General features: G+C 36.1%; 1 protein-coding gene across 1 annotated transcript; it reads left to right on the top strand.

Moving 5' to 3' along the window:
* The first annotated feature begins 1,245 nt into the window (after positions 1 to 1,245).
* Positions 1,246 to 17,954, top strand: TMEM196 (transmembrane protein 196). The gene is made up of 6 exons (XM_032234660.1): positions 1,246 to 1,416; positions 12,940 to 12,996; positions 14,785 to 15,039; positions 15,931 to 16,004; positions 16,951 to 17,032; positions 17,892 to 17,954. Exons 1-6 carry the CDS (start codon positions 1,246 to 1,248, stop codon positions 17,952 to 17,954), a joined length of 702 nt encoding a protein of 233 aa, XP_032090551.1.
* The last annotated feature ends 795 nt before the right edge of the window (positions 17,955 to 18,749 follow it).

The following is an 18,749-nucleotide window of genomic DNA, read 5'->3' as shown; positions in this document are numbered from 1 at the left end:
CTAGCACATGTAAGAATGAGTGAATTTTAATATTTCTTAAATATTTCCACTTTTTGTATACAATGTAGATGAAGGCCACAACTGTAACCATAACATTTTCCAATATTTCCAACATTTTAACATTGATACTATCACTTGTTTCTTAATATGGAAGCTAATATCATGAAAAAATGTTATATAACTCTGCAAATTGTTTGCAATATTTTTAAAGAAGTCATTAGGTCTTTGCTGACATCAAGAAAAATGGTGGGGGTGGGGAGAAACAATGTGTGTGGATAGGATTTTCAGTTTGAACATTATAGATGTGACAGTAACACAGATGCACATGTTGGAGCTAGTGTTGCTTCACACATTTTTGTGCCTCTGAGGGGATTACTGTGTAAATCTTTGACTCCGTCAGAATAGTGCCTAACCCTTCTAGGGCCTGGACTTTCTATTCCAGTCTCCCTTCCCTACAGTCAACTCTTTAAGAGGTCATTCCAATGAGAATGAAGCAGGAGATGATCAGACAAGGTTGACATCTCTCCTATCTCTCTTTTCTGTGTGCTAAAGAGAACTGGTGCTGAATTTAATCTGCTTCTGCCAGTGCTTAGGGATAGTTTTATTTATTTATTTATTTATTTAGTTGTTTATTTGGTTGTTTGTTTATTTATTTATATTTATTTATTCATTCATTCATTCTTGTAGCAAGTGTATCTGACTAGCCATATAATAAATACGTGACTTTATTAGGACATCAGCAGGGGGTGGAAGTACACGTGCTTTCAAGAGATCGAGCTTGAAAGACCCCTGTAATCGCAAGGACCTGAAGAGGACGCTCATTGCGAAAGCTCGGGAAGGAGGGATCAGTACCGCGGACAGCTCCCCACGGAGCCCTTATTAGCCCTGAATCTGCGAAGCAGCGAGCACCACTTCGCTCCCCCATCTCCGCTTTCTTCCCGGGACGAAAAAAATAAAAAATAAAAAGATTGCGCGGTAGGAAATACGCCCAGATCCAGACTGCTGCATACATCATCTAGACGACGCGCATCAAGCTTCCAAGTCGGTACTGCAAAGCATAGAATCTCTTTTTATTGGATCTCCAGCCGTGGCCTTGTGGACTGTGGATATCCCCTGGCCTCTAAAGAGCGGAGAAAAGTTTCAGCGGATAGGGGGACGAGGAGAGCATTCCTTGTCTCCCCGCCCCAGAGAAGGCGAATGTCTGGTTTTAGTAGCTGAACTGGTAGGAATGATGACGGAGAGAGGATGTGCACCAGCAGCCAGATCATCGGGAGCCTCTTGCTGTTATCCATGCTGGAGATAGGGCTGGGAGTCTCTAGCGTGGCCGTGGGGGCAGTCAGCTTCAGCTTCGTTTTTGCAGGTTCTGAGCGTTCAACTCAGCTGGGAGACTCTTCTCCGGTATGGAGCGGGGTGTGTGTACGTTAGCTATTTCACTCTCTTTTAACTCTTGGTGGTGAATGCAGTCTGCTCTCGAATCCCCCTTCTTTTGTACAGCTCTCCTTTCTTTCCTCTCCCTCGCTTTTCTTGCATGCTTTGTGTAGTTTGACCTGCATGATTCGACCCTAGAAGCTGCATCTCTAATTCCTAGAACAAAACCTGAACTATATTTGAGCAAGCAAACTGAAGGCTATGCCCTCCCCCACAGCTCCCTTCAAAGCCACAGAACACTGGGGGTCACATACTCAGGGCCCAAAAAATTGCATAAGCAGCATGTGAATTGTTGCATCATATTCATTTCCACTGCAAAATGGCTTTTTGTGAAGGACCTGTATATATCTTTCTCCATTAATACTGGATCCTTAATAAGGAGAAGAAAGAAATAGTGTGACTACCAGATGGCTTGTAAATTTAGCATTTTCACCAACCAAAACTTGTGTTCTTATGGATCTCCAGTTTTTATCTTCTAAATTGTCATTTTCAAGAAGTTTTGGAAATTGCTTCTATCTATATTATACTGAAGTGTTCTTAGCATTACTTCAGATATAAAGCTCCAGTAGTTGCTTGGGACTAGAAAGGATGCTGAATTTATTTACATAATTAAATGTCCCCTAATCTCTGGCTTCTAAAAGACTAGTTAACGTAAAACCTTCATATGAATGGCTAGTGAGAATCAAACCAATAATCTGCTTTTAATTACTCTAGCACTGTGATGGCGAACCTATGGTACTCGTGCCAGAAGTGATATGCAGAACTGTCTCCCTAGGCACACCAGCTGTTGCCTGTTTGTCTTCCGGGTTCTGGCATGTACATGATGACGGCCAGGCGTCTTTCACATGCATGAGAGTACTGGAAACCAGAAGAGCAGCTCCCTGGCATGCATGTGCTTGCGGGAAGATGAGTTTCTGGTTTCCAGTGCACATATGTGCGCTGGCCAGCTGGTATTCACCAGCACATGCATGCCAAAAAACAAAGACCAGTTGACCTGGAAACCAGGAGTTCAGCTTCCTGGTGCATACATACATTCCAAGGAATTACTCTTCTGGTTTCTGGCGCTCCCACATGTGCACTTCAGAGAGCTGCTCTTTCAGTTTCTGGTGCTTCTCCCACCCCTGCACATGCACATATTCCCATTTCGGCACATTGTGCCAAAAAGTTTCGCCAACACTGCTTTAGTATAAAGCTGATGATTTTATAATTAGGGTCATATTACATTTTAAATAATTTAATATGTATGATTTCATGTGTAACACATCCTTATACTGTGATTTTATATAATATGCTATGCCATAAACTCTAATTTGTAACAGAAATGACTGGATTCAAACAACAGGCAATTCTGCCCTTAATCCACTGTCTATATTCTAGGAATTCAGTTAATTAATCTGAAAAATCCCAACTAAATTTAATTTGGGGGGTGGGTGTCAAAACTTAATTCAAATAATAGGCTTGATTAACCATTGCTATGTTTTCAACTATGATAGACTCAGGTAACAAAAATAGGATGAAGCAAAAATCCAAAAATGAATAACTTCTGAGGCATAGCATTATGGCAAAACTAATTTGCATCTACTTATTTTCTATTTTCTAAAAATAACATAACATAAAAATGCAAAGACCTTTGACCCACTTCAGTTTTCAAATAGCTATATAGAAGCCTAGTTTCATACCTAAGGGGCTAGCAGAAAGGTTACTATGGAAACCTTAACTCTGAATATCCCATTTTACATAGATGGAAATAATCCATATCTCTATTTCATCTACATCCTTACAAACTACAATAATCCTCTGAAACTATCACGTAACATGTTTTCTTATTTATCTGCATCTTTCTTACGTATCTTACGAATTGCTTTAGCAAACTCCACATGATATAATCCAAATGCCCAGAAGATAATTGTAAAATACCAAATAACAATGTAATAAATCATCACAGCCTATAAATGTTTAAGCTCATTTTAGAATTATTAACATGAAATCAAAATCTACCACTAAATATGATAGTTAAAAACAATGTGAATTTTTTAAAAAATTAAACATGTTTTCCAAAGGCAAAGACAGATAAAGCAAAACAGAAGAAAGGATATATTTTTTTAGCATCATCCTTGTTCAATCGCTAAGACAACAGCACACCAAGCATAGGCCTTAGTTACCATTATAAAAATGATTCTTAGCAATAATAACAACAGATAGACAAAAGCAATCATATAGCATAATGCTATTCCAATAGTCAGTGTTATACTGATGCTTTCCAAACCATTAATTAAACTTGATATCTTGGTTCTAAGAACTATTTTTTCAAATAATGAATATTCATAAATAGAAATTAATGAAACTATTTAATTATGCACAAAAACTAATAGCATACAATTAACAAAGTCTTAACAAAGGTGGTTAAAACATCCTATTAGCCTCTATCAATATTCAAACTGGTAGATGGAACAATTTCTGACAATAGGGATATAACTGGACAACTTAGAAATCTTTATTCTAAAAGCAAAAGAACTAGGGGTTTTGTTATGTAAAGAATCATAAAACTGAAAAGGGCATTACATTTTTGGGTACAGTCCTCTGCTCAATGTTAAAGCATCCCCAATCAATGAATTGCTAACCTGTGTTTGAACACATCCAATGTGTTCAATGTATTCAAACACATTGAAATGAATGTGTTTCAATGAAACTTTCAAGAATTGCTTTATTATGAAGACCCCTCCTCCCCACTTTAAACTGCCTTCCTCTATTCAGTAATCCATGCTCTCTACTCTCTACTGATACAAGGCTAGATTATATTCCTGTATGGTTTCTTTTCAGATATTTGAAGACTCCTCTCTCAGTCCTCTCAAAGTATACATGCTGTTTCCTTCAAATTCCTTTTATTGGAATTAGATCATTTGAACTTCTTTATTGCCTGTGTTAGAACTTTCTTCAGTTTGATATGGTCCTTGAAACACCATTTAGGAGTTTTAGCAGAGCAGAATAGAGTGAAATAATGATTTCCTGTGGTTTGGAAACTCTTCTTCTGTTGATACAGCCTACACTTCAATTTGCATTTTGGCAGCCTTGACACATTGCTGACTCATACTAAATTTATATCAACTCCTTCTCTGGGATGTTTTCTTCAAATATTATTAGAGGCCAGGTTAACCCCATTCTGTACCATTCTGTTTTCTTAAATGAAAAATTTGGTATTTGCATTTTCAGATAATTTTAATTATATTTATTAGAATATATATTTTTTGCTGTCCAAAGACTGAAGAAAATTTCATTAAAATTATTTCTGAATTCTGAATAAATGTGCATATTGCACTAAAATATCAAATTCAGATAAATTTATGGACCTTGTGAGCGAGACCAACCTAATATCTCAAAATATAAACATTACCAATATATCTTAGAATACTTGTTTACATTTATTTTGAAATTGAATTCTATTCAATTGTAAGATATGCAGGGTACTGTAAATTCTCATGTTTCCTCAAAGCCTTTTGAATCACATTAGGATATGGAGATGACATGATCTGTCTATAGAAGTTCTGACATGTAGCAGAAAGAGGTTTCTATACATATGTTGCACAGAAATAGCTGGAAATATTGAATAAAGTGATTGGTGTTTCCAGATGAGGCCTAACAATTCACAGTAGTTTTCCAGACAAAATATTTTGTAGAGAAGATTCAAGGAGATTCTTTGCATAAATCATCTAAATATAGCATTTCTTTAGCTTTGTGAAACTCTTCTGATTATTAATATATCAAAAAAGAAGAGAAAAATAGAAGAATGTTCATTATTTTAGAAATCACTTAAACAACTAATTTTATAATGCCAAACTTTGAAATGATTCTAACGGTTTATAGAAAAATGAATTAAATCATAAAGCAATTAAGATCAATCATTCCATTAATCAAATCTATATGGAAAGCATTATCAAACCTGGCTCTCACATATAAATATCAAAATATGGAACTCTTTGGTATTTTGGAATGTTATCTTCTTTGCTTCTAAATGCCTTATTTACTTGTAGCCATATAATGTGATCTGTAATTGGTCTCTTGAGTGGAATACAAATACGTCTAAATTTTTGAAACCAAACAAAGAATTAGTTCTCCATAGAAACAGAACAACCAATCACCAAGTATGTGTAATACTGAGACATTCACTGTTAAGACAACAGCATAGCCACCCTGAAACAAAGATTAATAAAAAAAAAAACTTTTGCTAAACAAGCCTGTACTGCAACAACCAACTAGAAATGAATTTACGACATGATCCTGGTTATAAATGTTTATTTTTCTGGTATTTAATTTTCCACACAAAAATGCCTAGGCTCTATAGAACAATTTTCTAATATAGATACTGTAATTACTTTGTAGGATTTGGAAGCTGTTTTTATGTATGCTATTCTGTTTTACTTAATCAGGGCTGACCTCTGGTACAGGATGTGGGATTTCTAACTTCTTAAGAATATTTATGGAAAAGATACTGGGATAGTGGCTGACTACAAACTGAGTATGAGTCAGCATTTGATGAGGCTGCCAAATACAAATGCAATTTTAAACTGCATCAACAGAATATAGTTTTGAAATCATGGGAGGTGAAATTCCATTATGTTGATCAGCTGATGCATGAATATTGTGTTTATTTCTGGATCCTATCCTTTAAGAAGGATTTAGATTAAGAGAGGGGAAAGAAGATGATCATGGACTAATAATGAGATTTTGCAATGAAAGACCAAAAGACCTGGGTTTGCCTACACTAGAGAAGATCATAGGTAGGATATAATCAAATATTTGAAAGAAGAACATTGAGACCTGTCCTCTGGCAGCCTAGAGAACAGGACATGTTATATTGTATTTAACCCACAGAAACGTAATTTCTGATTGAATGTTGAAAAGCATTAGCTTCCGCAGTTTAGAAAAAGAACAAATGTTCTGGGATCTCTTCTTTTTCACTGACTGTACCCAAAATATAAATTAACTTGGTGCATATTAGAAGTTCTTTAATTTGTGCACTGAGAAATGGATGGCACCTAGGGGCCAGATGATTTCCTCAAAGTGTATGATTCTATAATTATATTTAGAAGAGATCTTGAATTTCTATTCTTATATTGATTCTCATGTAAAGATTCAGCATTTCTTTTCAAATTCAGAATTACATGGATATCCGGACACCTGGTTGCAACACACTTTAATGATTAGTGCATTTAGCCTGCAATCTCCATCTTAAATGTCTGTGGAGATTCTCAGTCTTAAGTCTTCATCTTAAACTTTAAATCTCCATTTTTCAACTATAAATCTTACAATTAAAACAATTGTTCCATTTTATGTATTGTTTTCTTTAAATTGTTGGATGCCATGCCATTTTTTTTCCCTATGAGTAATCATTCTGATGAATGAAAAGAATATCCTAGCTTTCTGAAATAACAGTGCATGGATGCTGGGATCCAAAGTACATATGAGTAAGAGTGGGTAAAAGGGTTGATTTAAAGTCACTCTGCTGAAATTGATCTGGATAGACAAAAAGACTCCTTTAAGTCTACTCGGATGAATTTTAGGAATGAAAGTTGGGAGAGACCAGGGAAATGACACAGAGGGGACTATTGTGCTGACTCAACAGTATATAGCTAGAATTAAGAACTGTCTCCTTTAAGAAACTACCTCATGGGAAATGTAACTACCTTATGGGAAATGTAGGCAGAACTGCCTTGTGGGAAATGTAGTTCCATAACATGTGGCCATATCTATGTTCCCCAATTGGGCAGCGAGGTACTCTGCCCGGGAAAAATGATTTATTACCGGACGCTCCTTGAAGAGTTTTCTGTGTTAATTGAGAACAATGGGCTAAACGCATGTATCCTCACCTCTGCTTCATCAGAGCAATGGAAAAGCATAGTTTTTTCACATCACACAATGGACAGATCAAGGTCAGATGTATCTTAATATTGAACTGTATTTTTGCTACTAAGAATTCCTGTTAATAAATTGATCTGAGAGACACCAATCCTGAAGCGTGAAGTTTAAAGCTGACTGGCCTCTGACATGGTTGCACACCGGGTCCAGAACAGTGAAAAAACTATGAATGAAAACCATCTCCTCTAGCAAAAGGACTCTGTGTAGCTAAGTTCCCCCAGTAACAGAACTCCTCCCCTATCTTCAACAGTTCCCTTCTTGAGAACAGAGAGTGTTATTTCTAACTCCCTGCCTTCTCTCAAAGCAAAAGTAAAGCAAAGTAGCAATGTGAGTTAAAAATCTTTGCCAGTGCAACAAAGCTGCCTTCATAGGATCAGCTCGGTCTGCAATAAATTGAGCTTCAGGGAAACATCTTGACATCAGAGAGACAAGAGACTTTAATGTGTTAGTTTGCATAACAAAGCAAGAGCAATTTACCCTGAAAAGCCTGTATGTCTTACTGAGGGTTTCCTACAGAATTAAGAACAGCATTTGGAAAGGTTCCATAGAATCGGTATTTGAATGAGTGAGAGGTCAGCCAGACCAAATTCCTTTGAAATTTTATTGCATGTTGTCAAGGCAACGAAAGCCATAAAGGGGCCCATCACCGCCCAAGACAATTCAATTTGTGTGTGCAAGCAGCGACCTCCAGTGGGCCATCTGCAAATTGCAGTCCAGCCAAAATATAGTTTATCTTTGAGTACAAGCTGTAAGCAAGTGCGACTTCCGCTGAAGAGATTGAAGTATGTTTTTGTTATTTCACTACCCTTTGTTTATGAGTTATTGAAAGAAGGTCAAGCCCTTTGAGAAGTTTCACGTCCAGCCAGGTCACCAGATAGATTCCGAGTTTGGGTGAAAATCCCTTAGGAATGCCAAAACTGGAGAGGCGCTGGGTGAGCCTCAGAAGGGATAACGCCATTGCCAATAACTCCAAACAGTAGTATTGCAACGCACCCTAGTGGTTAATAAGTGAATTGCACTTGATTCTACAAAGTATTGCAACATATTCTAACGGCTGACGTGAATAGCCCTGAGTTTGCAAGCATAGCAACGCACCCCCAAGTGGCCAACAAGTGAATTGAACTCAAAGAATTTAAAGAAATTCTCTGAATTAATCCTGGTCATATAATTATTGAATCTTTCCAGTCATGGCAGAAGGATCAGACTCGCCGAACCCCATGATTGAACCCAATACAGATTTAGTATTAGTTAACCACAGCTCAGATTTAGATGTCCAGCTAGCAGGAAGGTTAGAGGCAACTCAGATATCCTATGACCTAAGGCAGTACAGAAAGCCTACACAGATTAAGTAGTCAAACCTCTTGGAAGAATGGGACAGCTCTATCAAAGGTACGAGAGATGTTGGGAGAGGTTGTAACATTTCTATGATGAACTTAAAGATGATCTACCAACTGAACGTCTCTGAACCTTAAGTGAGGACATAGACGTATGCTACGCACAAGGGGCAATATATGGAGAATGCCTCTGCAACATCCAGAGTCAACTAAAGGATGATGAAGAAACCCAGGATAAAATGCTGTTCAGATGTTAAAAGAGGATGTGTAGAGCAGTTTCGACAAGGCAAAGACCTTATCCAAACCAGCCTGAGGTGGGAGACTGCCCTGGGCAAGAAGGATGAGTCCGATGTGCCTCATCCTTCGCATGCATCATCTAAGCATCCTCATCTAGTCCCAAGGATATACAAGGAGAGGAGGCCACATCTGTGGTATCTCATCGTTCACACAGGTCACTACGGCAGTCTCACGCAGCTTCCTCCCACATCTCCTGCCTCATCTTTCCGACTAAAATCAATCTAATCTCAAGAGGGTAGCAGTGTTTCACAGCAATCTTCCTGCTACAGTCAAAGGTCACGGGCATCTCTAGTTGCAGAAGCACAAATGGAATCTGAGTTGGTCAAAGCAGATCTACAAACAGCTAAAGAAGAGCAGCTGCTGAAGGAAGAGATGGCAACCTTGAAAGCCACAGCTCAAGCAGAGATGGCAAGCTTGGAAGCCAGATCTCAAGCAGAGAGAGCAGCTGCAGAAGCCAGACTTCAAGCAGAGAGAGCAGCTGCGGAAGTAGAGAGGGCGGCTGAGAAAGCTAAAGTTCAGGGTAGAATATCTTCAACGCGAGCAGGAAGCAAAAGGGAGACTAATACGGGCCAAAGCTCTACATGCTGAGGCTAATAGCGGCTTCCCTGACTTTGGTCCTGGAAATCTAGAGGAAGAAACCCCTGACACATGTTTGAAAGCTCACATAGACGACCAACGCGCGGCACAACAGGGAGAATCACCAAACCAACAAACTAAGGAGGTGGATCACATTGTTCAAGTTGTATCACTCGACCCCTCCCTTGGAATGGGAATATTAAAGTTTGAAGAAGTAAATGGATCCTTCTCCCATTTATATACTTTATATATCTTGTATACAGTCATGTCTGGTGAGGTTTATGGCTGGTGAGGCACTAACACAGTGGTGGGTTTCAATTTTTTTTAGACTTGTGGACTTCAACTCCCAGAATTCCACAGCCAGGCATGCTCAATTCCGATTTAAAGCGACAGCATTTGTTTTTCTCCTTTGCGAAAAAGTTTTCCTTCATTTTTTTTCTTCTCCCTCCCCCTCCTTCCTCCCCCTCCCTCGCCCTCTCAAACAGACACACGCACACACACAGAGAAGTTGGATTGAACTATTTCTCCTACCCCCTTCCCTCTCTCTCTCACTCTCTCTCAAACAAACACAAACACAGAAGTTGGATTGGATATATGCCTCACCTATGTCAGGAATTTTTAGGCTTTTAACCTTTGCTTAACTCTGCTCGAGTGATCATAAAACGCCTAAAGTCAGACTAGATGAGGCACATCATTTTCCTGCCTCCTGTAGAGGGTGCTTTTTTAGAGGCTTTTTTAAATAGTTAAGCAGAGACATCCACGGCAGCAACTAGCTCAGCCTGACCTCAGCTCTTGCCTTTTTCTTTTTACATTTTTCTTTTCTTTTCATGATTACAGTGGTGAGGCTCTGTCTCCCCTGCCTCCCCTGACTGCATGTCCCTGCTTGTATATTGTGTTGGCATTAGTTATTTTACTACCAAGAACTGATCTGTGTGCATGAGTGGGTAGATGACAGAGAGACACACAGAGAAGAGGTGGTGAGGGAGGGAGGGGAGGGAGAGAAAGACAGACAGACAGAGGCAGAGAGACTGTGTGAATGAAGTTTAGCATTACTACTAATAAATTATGGTCTTTTCCTGTGGTTAAATAACTGGCCAAAATATTTGATTATTGCAGGATATAAATGCAATTAATAATTAATTAATTTCAGGATTAGTCTGATTTCAAAGAACAAAGCAGGTAAATTATTGGACCTACTGAACCCTGAATTAAAATATTCTTAGAAAAACATTTTGAGCAGAACACTTCTTTAGCAGTTGCTTTAAAATAATAAACTGAAATTATGTCTGTTGAACGTTTCAAATTTGAAATTGTTTGTGATCACAGTATTCAAGCTCAAATAAATGTGGGTCTTTTGTTTGAATTTTTTGAAAATCAATCTGGAAGTGTTTAAAATTTAAGTTGCTCTGTTTCAAAAGAAATAGGGTTTTAACATAAAATGAGTATTTTTAAGCTTAGAATATTTCCACAACCTATATAAAATATTACATAAAATGTTGTGTACATCCTACTGGTTTTATCTAATAATTAATTGTGCATAAATTTCTTAAATTCACCAAACAGAAAAGGGCTGTAGTATTTAACATTTGGAAGCAAAAGCCATGACAATAATGTTTTTATTTAGACATTTTTCAGTTATAGAAATTATGTATATGTAAATACATATATACATACAGACTTTCACACATGGGGAAAAAGAGAATTTATCACAATTTTTTTCAGGGCCATATAACAATTATCATATTTAGGAAACTATAACAGATCACATGATTGAGAGTACTGTTCAATCATTTATCAATAATCCAGAATAATGTGTTCCACTATACCCATTTATTTCATTGATAAATAATTTGAATTAATAAATTATAGTGGTGCTTGATGCATTGCTGTGAATGTGTTGACCCTGACTAGCAATCATGTATGTAGCTGAAATATGTAAAATTAAATAGATAATTATCAAAGAGAGATGGGGTGAATGAAATTTGCAACAAACACAATATGAATGAAACACAACAAACTATATTCTTTGGAAAATCAGGAATAAAAATGGATATTTTTAAATATATTCATGATCTTGCAAAGAAGTCCAAGCTTGAAATGAAATCTATGCTCCTTTACTTAAATATTGGCATGTGCCAATATTTAAGTAATATTCTCAAAACTCTGCTTTAACCTACTACATACTTTAGTGTTGTGGCCCAGCAGGAGTAGTTGAAGCTGCCACCAGACTCCGACAGCAAGGGGCCCTATAAGTCAGCTTTGGAAGATGTGGAGAACGCTGGACAGGGTTCCAACTCCAAGCAGGGTGCAGAGAGGCTGGTTGGACACCAGGAGGCGCCTGAGACTTGGACCAGTGGGGAGGAGACAAGGGAGTGTGATCCGGACATCAGCAGTGGGGAAGAGCCAAGGGAGTTGTTCCTAGATGCCCGGCACCAGAGAGTTAATAGGTGTAAGGAACAATTATGCAATTACAGGAGGTAATTACACTCAGCTGGTGGTCATTAGGCTCTTCTCCAGAGTATTAAAGGACTGCTTGTGCACACACCCCTTTTGCAGAAGTCAACGCAGGAACGAATGTTGGAGAATATTATTGTGAGCTTGGCAGGCTGGATTGCTGTCATGGCTTATCTGTGCTGGATTGCTGCCCAAGCTTGTCTGTGCCGGTTTGCTGCCAAGGACCTGTCTGTCTGTTAATTAAATGCCGTAACTTATCTTTGGCTCGAAGTGTGTGTTGGTATGGGACGAGGGAGGTCAGAACACTTTAGTAAAATAATTTTGGGGCATACCTTTTTTTTTTTAAAAAACGGTTAAACAAGATTTAAAGAGATTTCTCAGCCATGATGAACAATTTTAGAAATCCCTCTACTGTACGAAGATTTTTTTTTTTTTAGGAACATATAACTATTAATCACATTTTGTTTGGTGCTTTGCTTGCATCTCTTGACTGTTGATTATAGCCTGCAGACATTCCTACCTTCTAGTCTTTGATTTCATTTGTTGCATATTATCATGAACATTCTTACTACTTGGCCAAGTTTGAATTCATAAGAAAAATAGAGTACATTACAGTTGTGTTTTATAACAATCAAAGGCTGGTTGAAAATTATTTTACAGAAATAAAAAAAAACAAATTCTGGATAATATACCTACTATACATGCTGTAGTATATAGTTAAAGAGATCTTGCTTAGAAGCATGCAGTATTTGAACTTGAAAATATCATTAGAAATAATACTACTAAATATACAGAGGTTTGGCTAAATTGAATCTCGACAGACAGAAATTATAATTTACACATCATCTGGTTGATAAAGGTATTCTGTTAAAATACAGCAAGGGTTCAACTATTGTCCTAGACCATAAAAATATCATGTATGCCTTTCTTCTTGCAGTTTTTGCTTTGTGGAGTATGCGGAATATTCTGTGCCAAAAAAAAGTCAGGACTTATTGTAAGTGTTTTACTAAACTTTTTATCAGTATTCATAAGTGAAATGTAAGCTTTGCATATCGTGACTCTTTATATTTCTTCATTTCAGACTCAAAAAGTTAAATATAAGTTAGAGAGAGATATAAGAATATATATCTGTTAGAAAATTAGATATATCTTCATCTAATGAAATGGATACAGTAATTAAAGCCATTATATAAAACAAGTACTCAGTCTATACTGTTCTTGATTTTGTTCCAGTTCTAGCTTGATAGCAAATACTGGACTGAACATTAGGTGTTTCTGAACTATGAGATAAACTTATAAATTTCTTAAGGGCAAAGAAAGACTTATTGAGGCTATGGAATTTCCCAAGTAAGTAAAACTGCTTATAGGCAGTCCTCTAATTACAACAGAAATTGAGCATGGATTTATTTTAAGTTAAAGTTAATTTATTTTAAATTATCTTAAGTTAAATGGTTCATCTGATTTTATGTGATTACAGCTGATTTTATGGGTGGTTTTTTTGTAGTGGCCATTAAGCAAATGTACTAGTCATTAAATGAACATGATAATCGTTAAATGAGGCTGTTTTCCCCAATGGGTGGGGTTTTTTTTTGAAAGCACAAAAAAATCACAGTCATGTGACTGTGGGATGATGCAAATAGCCATAAATGTGAGCCAATTGCCAGTGGGCTAAAAATGCAATCAGATGACTGAAATCACAGTAGAATTCTAAAACAGGTTGTAAATAGCTCTGTGAAGGCCCATCATAACTTCAAGTGGTCACTAAAGAATTGGTCATTAAGCGGGGATTACCTATATATTATATACTCATGGCAACTAGATAGTAGTTGAAATAGAACATAAACATATGAAAAAGAAATGCAATAATTCAATATTGATGTTGATCGAGGGAGATGTTCAAAAGATGATTTGTATCCTCCTTTACCCTTATTCATCATTCTGCAGGTATTCCACTGCTGGCTCATAAAACAGCAGATCTTTCAAAAGGGTTGTTAATGAAACAGGCCTAAGCAAGAGATTTTAGCAAGCATCTAATAGTGGTAGATTTATTCAGTTTCTCTGATTAATCCTTCTTTAATCATTACAGTTCCATATGGCCAGCCAATGCTGCTAATAAAATGTAAGCTATCATTGAAAAAAAACTACAAGACATTGGAACTGATAGAGGAGCCAGATAAAAAAATATATTTATATATGTGCCCTACTTTCACTTTTCATATCTTCTTCCTTTCAAGTAGTTCAGAATAGAAAATCTACCAAATGTACTTGGTGTTGGTTATTTTGGTGTTGTATTCCAAATTGCTGTTGGTTAGCTAGTCCAGTATATTATTTGCCTGAGACTTATTGATGCTGAACAGCACAGTTCCTAGCATAGGATATGTTTGACCACAAAAATCATTATTTCACCATTATAGCATGTAAAAAATATATATATTTCTTGCTATTAAGTTTCCAAACAACAATTCTTATCTACCAGCTTAACATTGAATGGGAATGGGAAACAATGCCATAATGGAAAGGACATGCTTTAATCAGTCCATATTTTGTAAGTTAGCATTAAAACAATGACACTCAATTTTCTTAGCTGAAACAAAAGAAATATAGTAAATAGATGTAATCATTGAAAGGTTTGCAGCTACTACTCTTATTGTTCAAATGTATTTTTATCAACATGTTTGATTGATTTTTTTGATGTGACGATTGAGTTCAAATTAATATATAACTCAGTTGCTTTCTCCATCTTATCATCTCACAGAAATGTGAATTTTTTTTTTCCTATCAGATGATACTTTTCTCTGCTTGCTGTATCTGTGGGTTAATTGGAGGAATATTAAACTTCCAGTTTCTTCGAGCTCTAACAAAGAAATCCTCAGCTCTCTATCCACTGCACCTTACCTCCATGTCTCTAGCATGCATTGGAATTGGTGGTTGTACCCTTTCTTCATGGCTAACTTGCCGACTAGCCAGCTATGAACAAAGAAGAATGTTTTCAGAAAGAGAACATTCATTACATCACTCTCATGAAATGGCTGAAAAAGTAAGTTCACGGTTTTTTTATTTGTTATGCTTTTTAAAAAAAAATCTATAATATACAGTCAGCTTTACATGAAAATTCTCTGATCGATTTGTAAGTCACTGGAAAATAATGCACATCTATGTAATATCAACTATATTACAATTTAAAACATTACACTTATATATTCCAGCTTTTCCAGTAGTCTCATTTCAATAAAATGCATCCACTAACTTCACAGCTCCATTGTGTAACTATAATGCTTTGCACTAAACATAGAGCTCCTTAGAGCTAAATAAGCTAATGGCTGCGTAATTGTATATCTGTTTCACTTCCTGCATGAAAATATATTTTATAGTCAGTAGAGCTGGAGCTTACCAAAGATTAAGATCATGTGTAGGAGGACAAGCAACACAACCTGCAGCTTCATACAATGAACATGCCATTGGATTGTACCACTTTAGATTGCTGATGGGAGAGCAAATAATTATATGTCTCCTGATTAGTTCTTGGGCAGGATTTGGCAATCTACCTTTAATATAGCTAAGGATACAGAGCTATTTTGAAAAAAAAAAAAAGAAGACAAATCGTCAACTCTTAAGCTTAGCAGGTATTTCAAATACCTATTTTTCTCATGCTTTTATTGGAAACTTGTGTATGTATGAGACCTGAAACATTCAGTTTACTAAATGCCTACATTTTGCTGCTGAATCTCAGAAAAATTATCTGAAGGAAGTCTGAGGCTGTCTACAGATTGTGTGCTGCCCATCCTTGCCCTACTGAGGAAAGAGTAGGATGTTAGTTTGGAAGCTAAAAAGTGTTGTGTTGAACAGGAAGTCCAACTTTGTCTAATACTAATATGCACCAAAACATATGGAAATGATTGTGCTTTATTTATAATTTATTTTGTATTAGAGATTAAGGGGTATTGAAATAATCGACCTGCCCAGCTGCCCAGTGATACCCCCAACACCAGAATTACCTCCAAGGTATGCTGAATTCTAGGGAATTATGATGAATTAAAAATGTTGCTTTTAACAGAAACACATAAACTAATTTTTCTTTATTCTTTTAAAGAAAATTCTTAACTTAATGATTATTCACAGACATCTTCATCCATATTATACGAAAGACTTTATTAAAATCTATGTAGAATAATGCTAAAGTAGGAGGCTTGTCATCGATATATTGAATATACAAATAGCTTGTTTACACATATGCAAACACACATATATACTGTATACCCTCTCTTTCTACATACAGTATATTACTTTTCTAATCAACCTGTTGTCTTAGCTTCATACACATTGCACTACCACTATGAAATATGTTCTTTGCTTACATAATTGTTATACTTCTTCAATTATTCCATTTTACACTTGGGCTATATAACTCTGTCCCTGTTGTTTGACTGAACAAGGTCAACCAGTTTATTTATTTATTTGCATACACACAATTGCATATTTATTTGCATATATACATACAGAGGTAGATATTTTTTTAGAAAATATATTTATTTTGTATGAAAATCATAAAATGGAAGAGGGAAAAGCTTGAAGAACAAGAGGAAGAAGCACTGCCAAGGGGCAATAAAAGGTGCTTATGCACGGAAATTTGAGAAAATGTCTCAAATAGCCTCTTCCTAGTTCACACAAAAATAAAGAGGAAGGGGCAAGCATATTCAAACTTGCAAATTTTGTGGCCCTAGTTGTTATAATAAAATAGTCCTAAACCAACCTAAATGGCATTGGTTTCTTAATTTGGACTACCTTGTACAGCTAATGCTCTTCAAGTAAACAAGCACCATTGTTTTATATATTGAGACAGAGACTTGGGTGAGTCCTGAACTTATTTTATGAGACTGACTTGCATTATATCTATCCATTGTTTCAAAACTAAAGAAGGTGAATTTATGCATCTAACTCTGTTTCACAGCAGACAGGTGTCTATATCACCACACCCTCACCTCAATCAACATTATCTGGCACCTTATCTGGAAATCCCAGCTGAGTCCAAGGTATGGGCATTGGAAAATGTTCTAACATCATCTCTTTGGTCAATGAACATTTGGTCCATTTCCTTAGGTTGAGATAAAAATGGAGATGGGATAAACATACAGGAAAAATAGTTTATGGCAACCATTTCAGATGGTGCTTCTCACAGGAAAAAAACATTTTCCTACATGTGCTGCTAGTTAGGAATATTAGTTGGCGTATGAATAACAGTTGTGGACAAGTGTAACACAGCCAGGAAAGGAATCCTGCCAGGAAAGATTCAAGATCTAGGTGTGGCTGGGTCCACTTTGAAAAGAAGATGAAATATAAATAAAAGCTGAAGTGAGAGGTAACCCAAGAATTAAAAAAAAACACCCATAAATGTCTCAATCGATGAATAAGTCAAGATCAATAAGCCTATTTTACTTCAATGTCACTTGCAGGCAATCAAGGATATCTTCATTTTAATATCTAGCACATATATTAATTAATATATGTGCTAGAATGTCTAAGGTCAGTTTGTGAAAAATATTGTGCTCTGCATACTTTATAATTTTCTGGCTGAAGCATGGCTTTCACTAATCTTTCGTATTTTTGTTATGTTACATCATATTCTGGATATGTAAGCTATAGCTAGCTCAACGTTGGCCCTATAAGCAACTTGAGTCTTTACAGCTGAATAAGGCCAAAGCTTTCCCCAATAATACAATTTATCACATTGTATATCAATTTATTTATATAGATTCATTCTTTTGTGTGGAAAATGATCCTTGAAAGTAGTGCTTACATGGGCCAGATGTTGGCTACAAAGGTGTGCTGTTTAAATCTGGGCTAGGTTATTGCAGTATAACTGACTTTGACTACCCATTTCAATTCTCACAGGAAGTGACAGATAACATGTGTAATGGAGGACCACATCTAATTTATAATGGAAGAGCATATTGAAATATTTACAATGTTTAAAGAACAACTATGTTTAAGATTTTCTTGAAGAAGAAAACTCAGAAGCCAACAGCTTAGAGACAAGGTCCTAAAACATTATGGCTCTAACTTGCAATAATTTCACAACTTCAAAACAACAACAGCACAGTCACATTTTCTTTCAGAGATTTGCTTTGATTCCCATTAACTGAAGTTATATAATTGCACATTACTATTTGTAAAATTGGAAGATATTTGGAAGATAAGTATTATCACATTTGATTTTTTTCCTCAGTAATTTTTAATGGCTGTGATAATATATCAAACTTACTTTTCAGATTTTACTGATTTTTTTTAGGAATTACTTTTTGATTTGAAAAAAAAATTCACCACTATAAAAAAAAATAAGAGGGTTTAAATATTGGATTGCAAGCTAACAGGAAAAGAATTTGGACATGAAAATGTTGTCTTTCCTATGCAGAGTGTAATGAATGAATTATGAGAATGCTATTCTCCGCACCACTGTCTGTGTTTTGAAAAGTTTGGGGAAGTTTTAAGGATACTACTGTAAAAAAATGTACATTTTTCCAATTTATGGTATATTTCCTAATTTGTTCATAAAAGATGTGAAATAAAATGAAACCTAGGCATTGGATTATTTTTTTTAATCATCCTAACAATTTTTACAATGATCTACAAATCCAAGTGAGATACAAGGGAGAGTTGTAATTCTCAACCAAATTTAAGGCAAGTGTTCAGAAAACGTTCAGACCTTCTTTATTTAACTACAGCTCATATAATATATTCTTGTTGTTTTAC

Source organism: Thamnophis elegans, chromosome Z, assembly GCF_009769535.1.
Source record: "Thamnophis elegans isolate rThaEle1 chromosome Z, rThaEle1.pri, whole genome shotgun sequence".
Taxonomy (NCBI): Eukaryota; Metazoa; Chordata; class Lepidosauria; order Squamata; family Colubridae; genus Thamnophis; species Thamnophis elegans.
The sequence above is the reverse complement of the archived record's forward strand: the minus strand, read 5'-3'. Positions and strand labels throughout refer to the sequence as shown.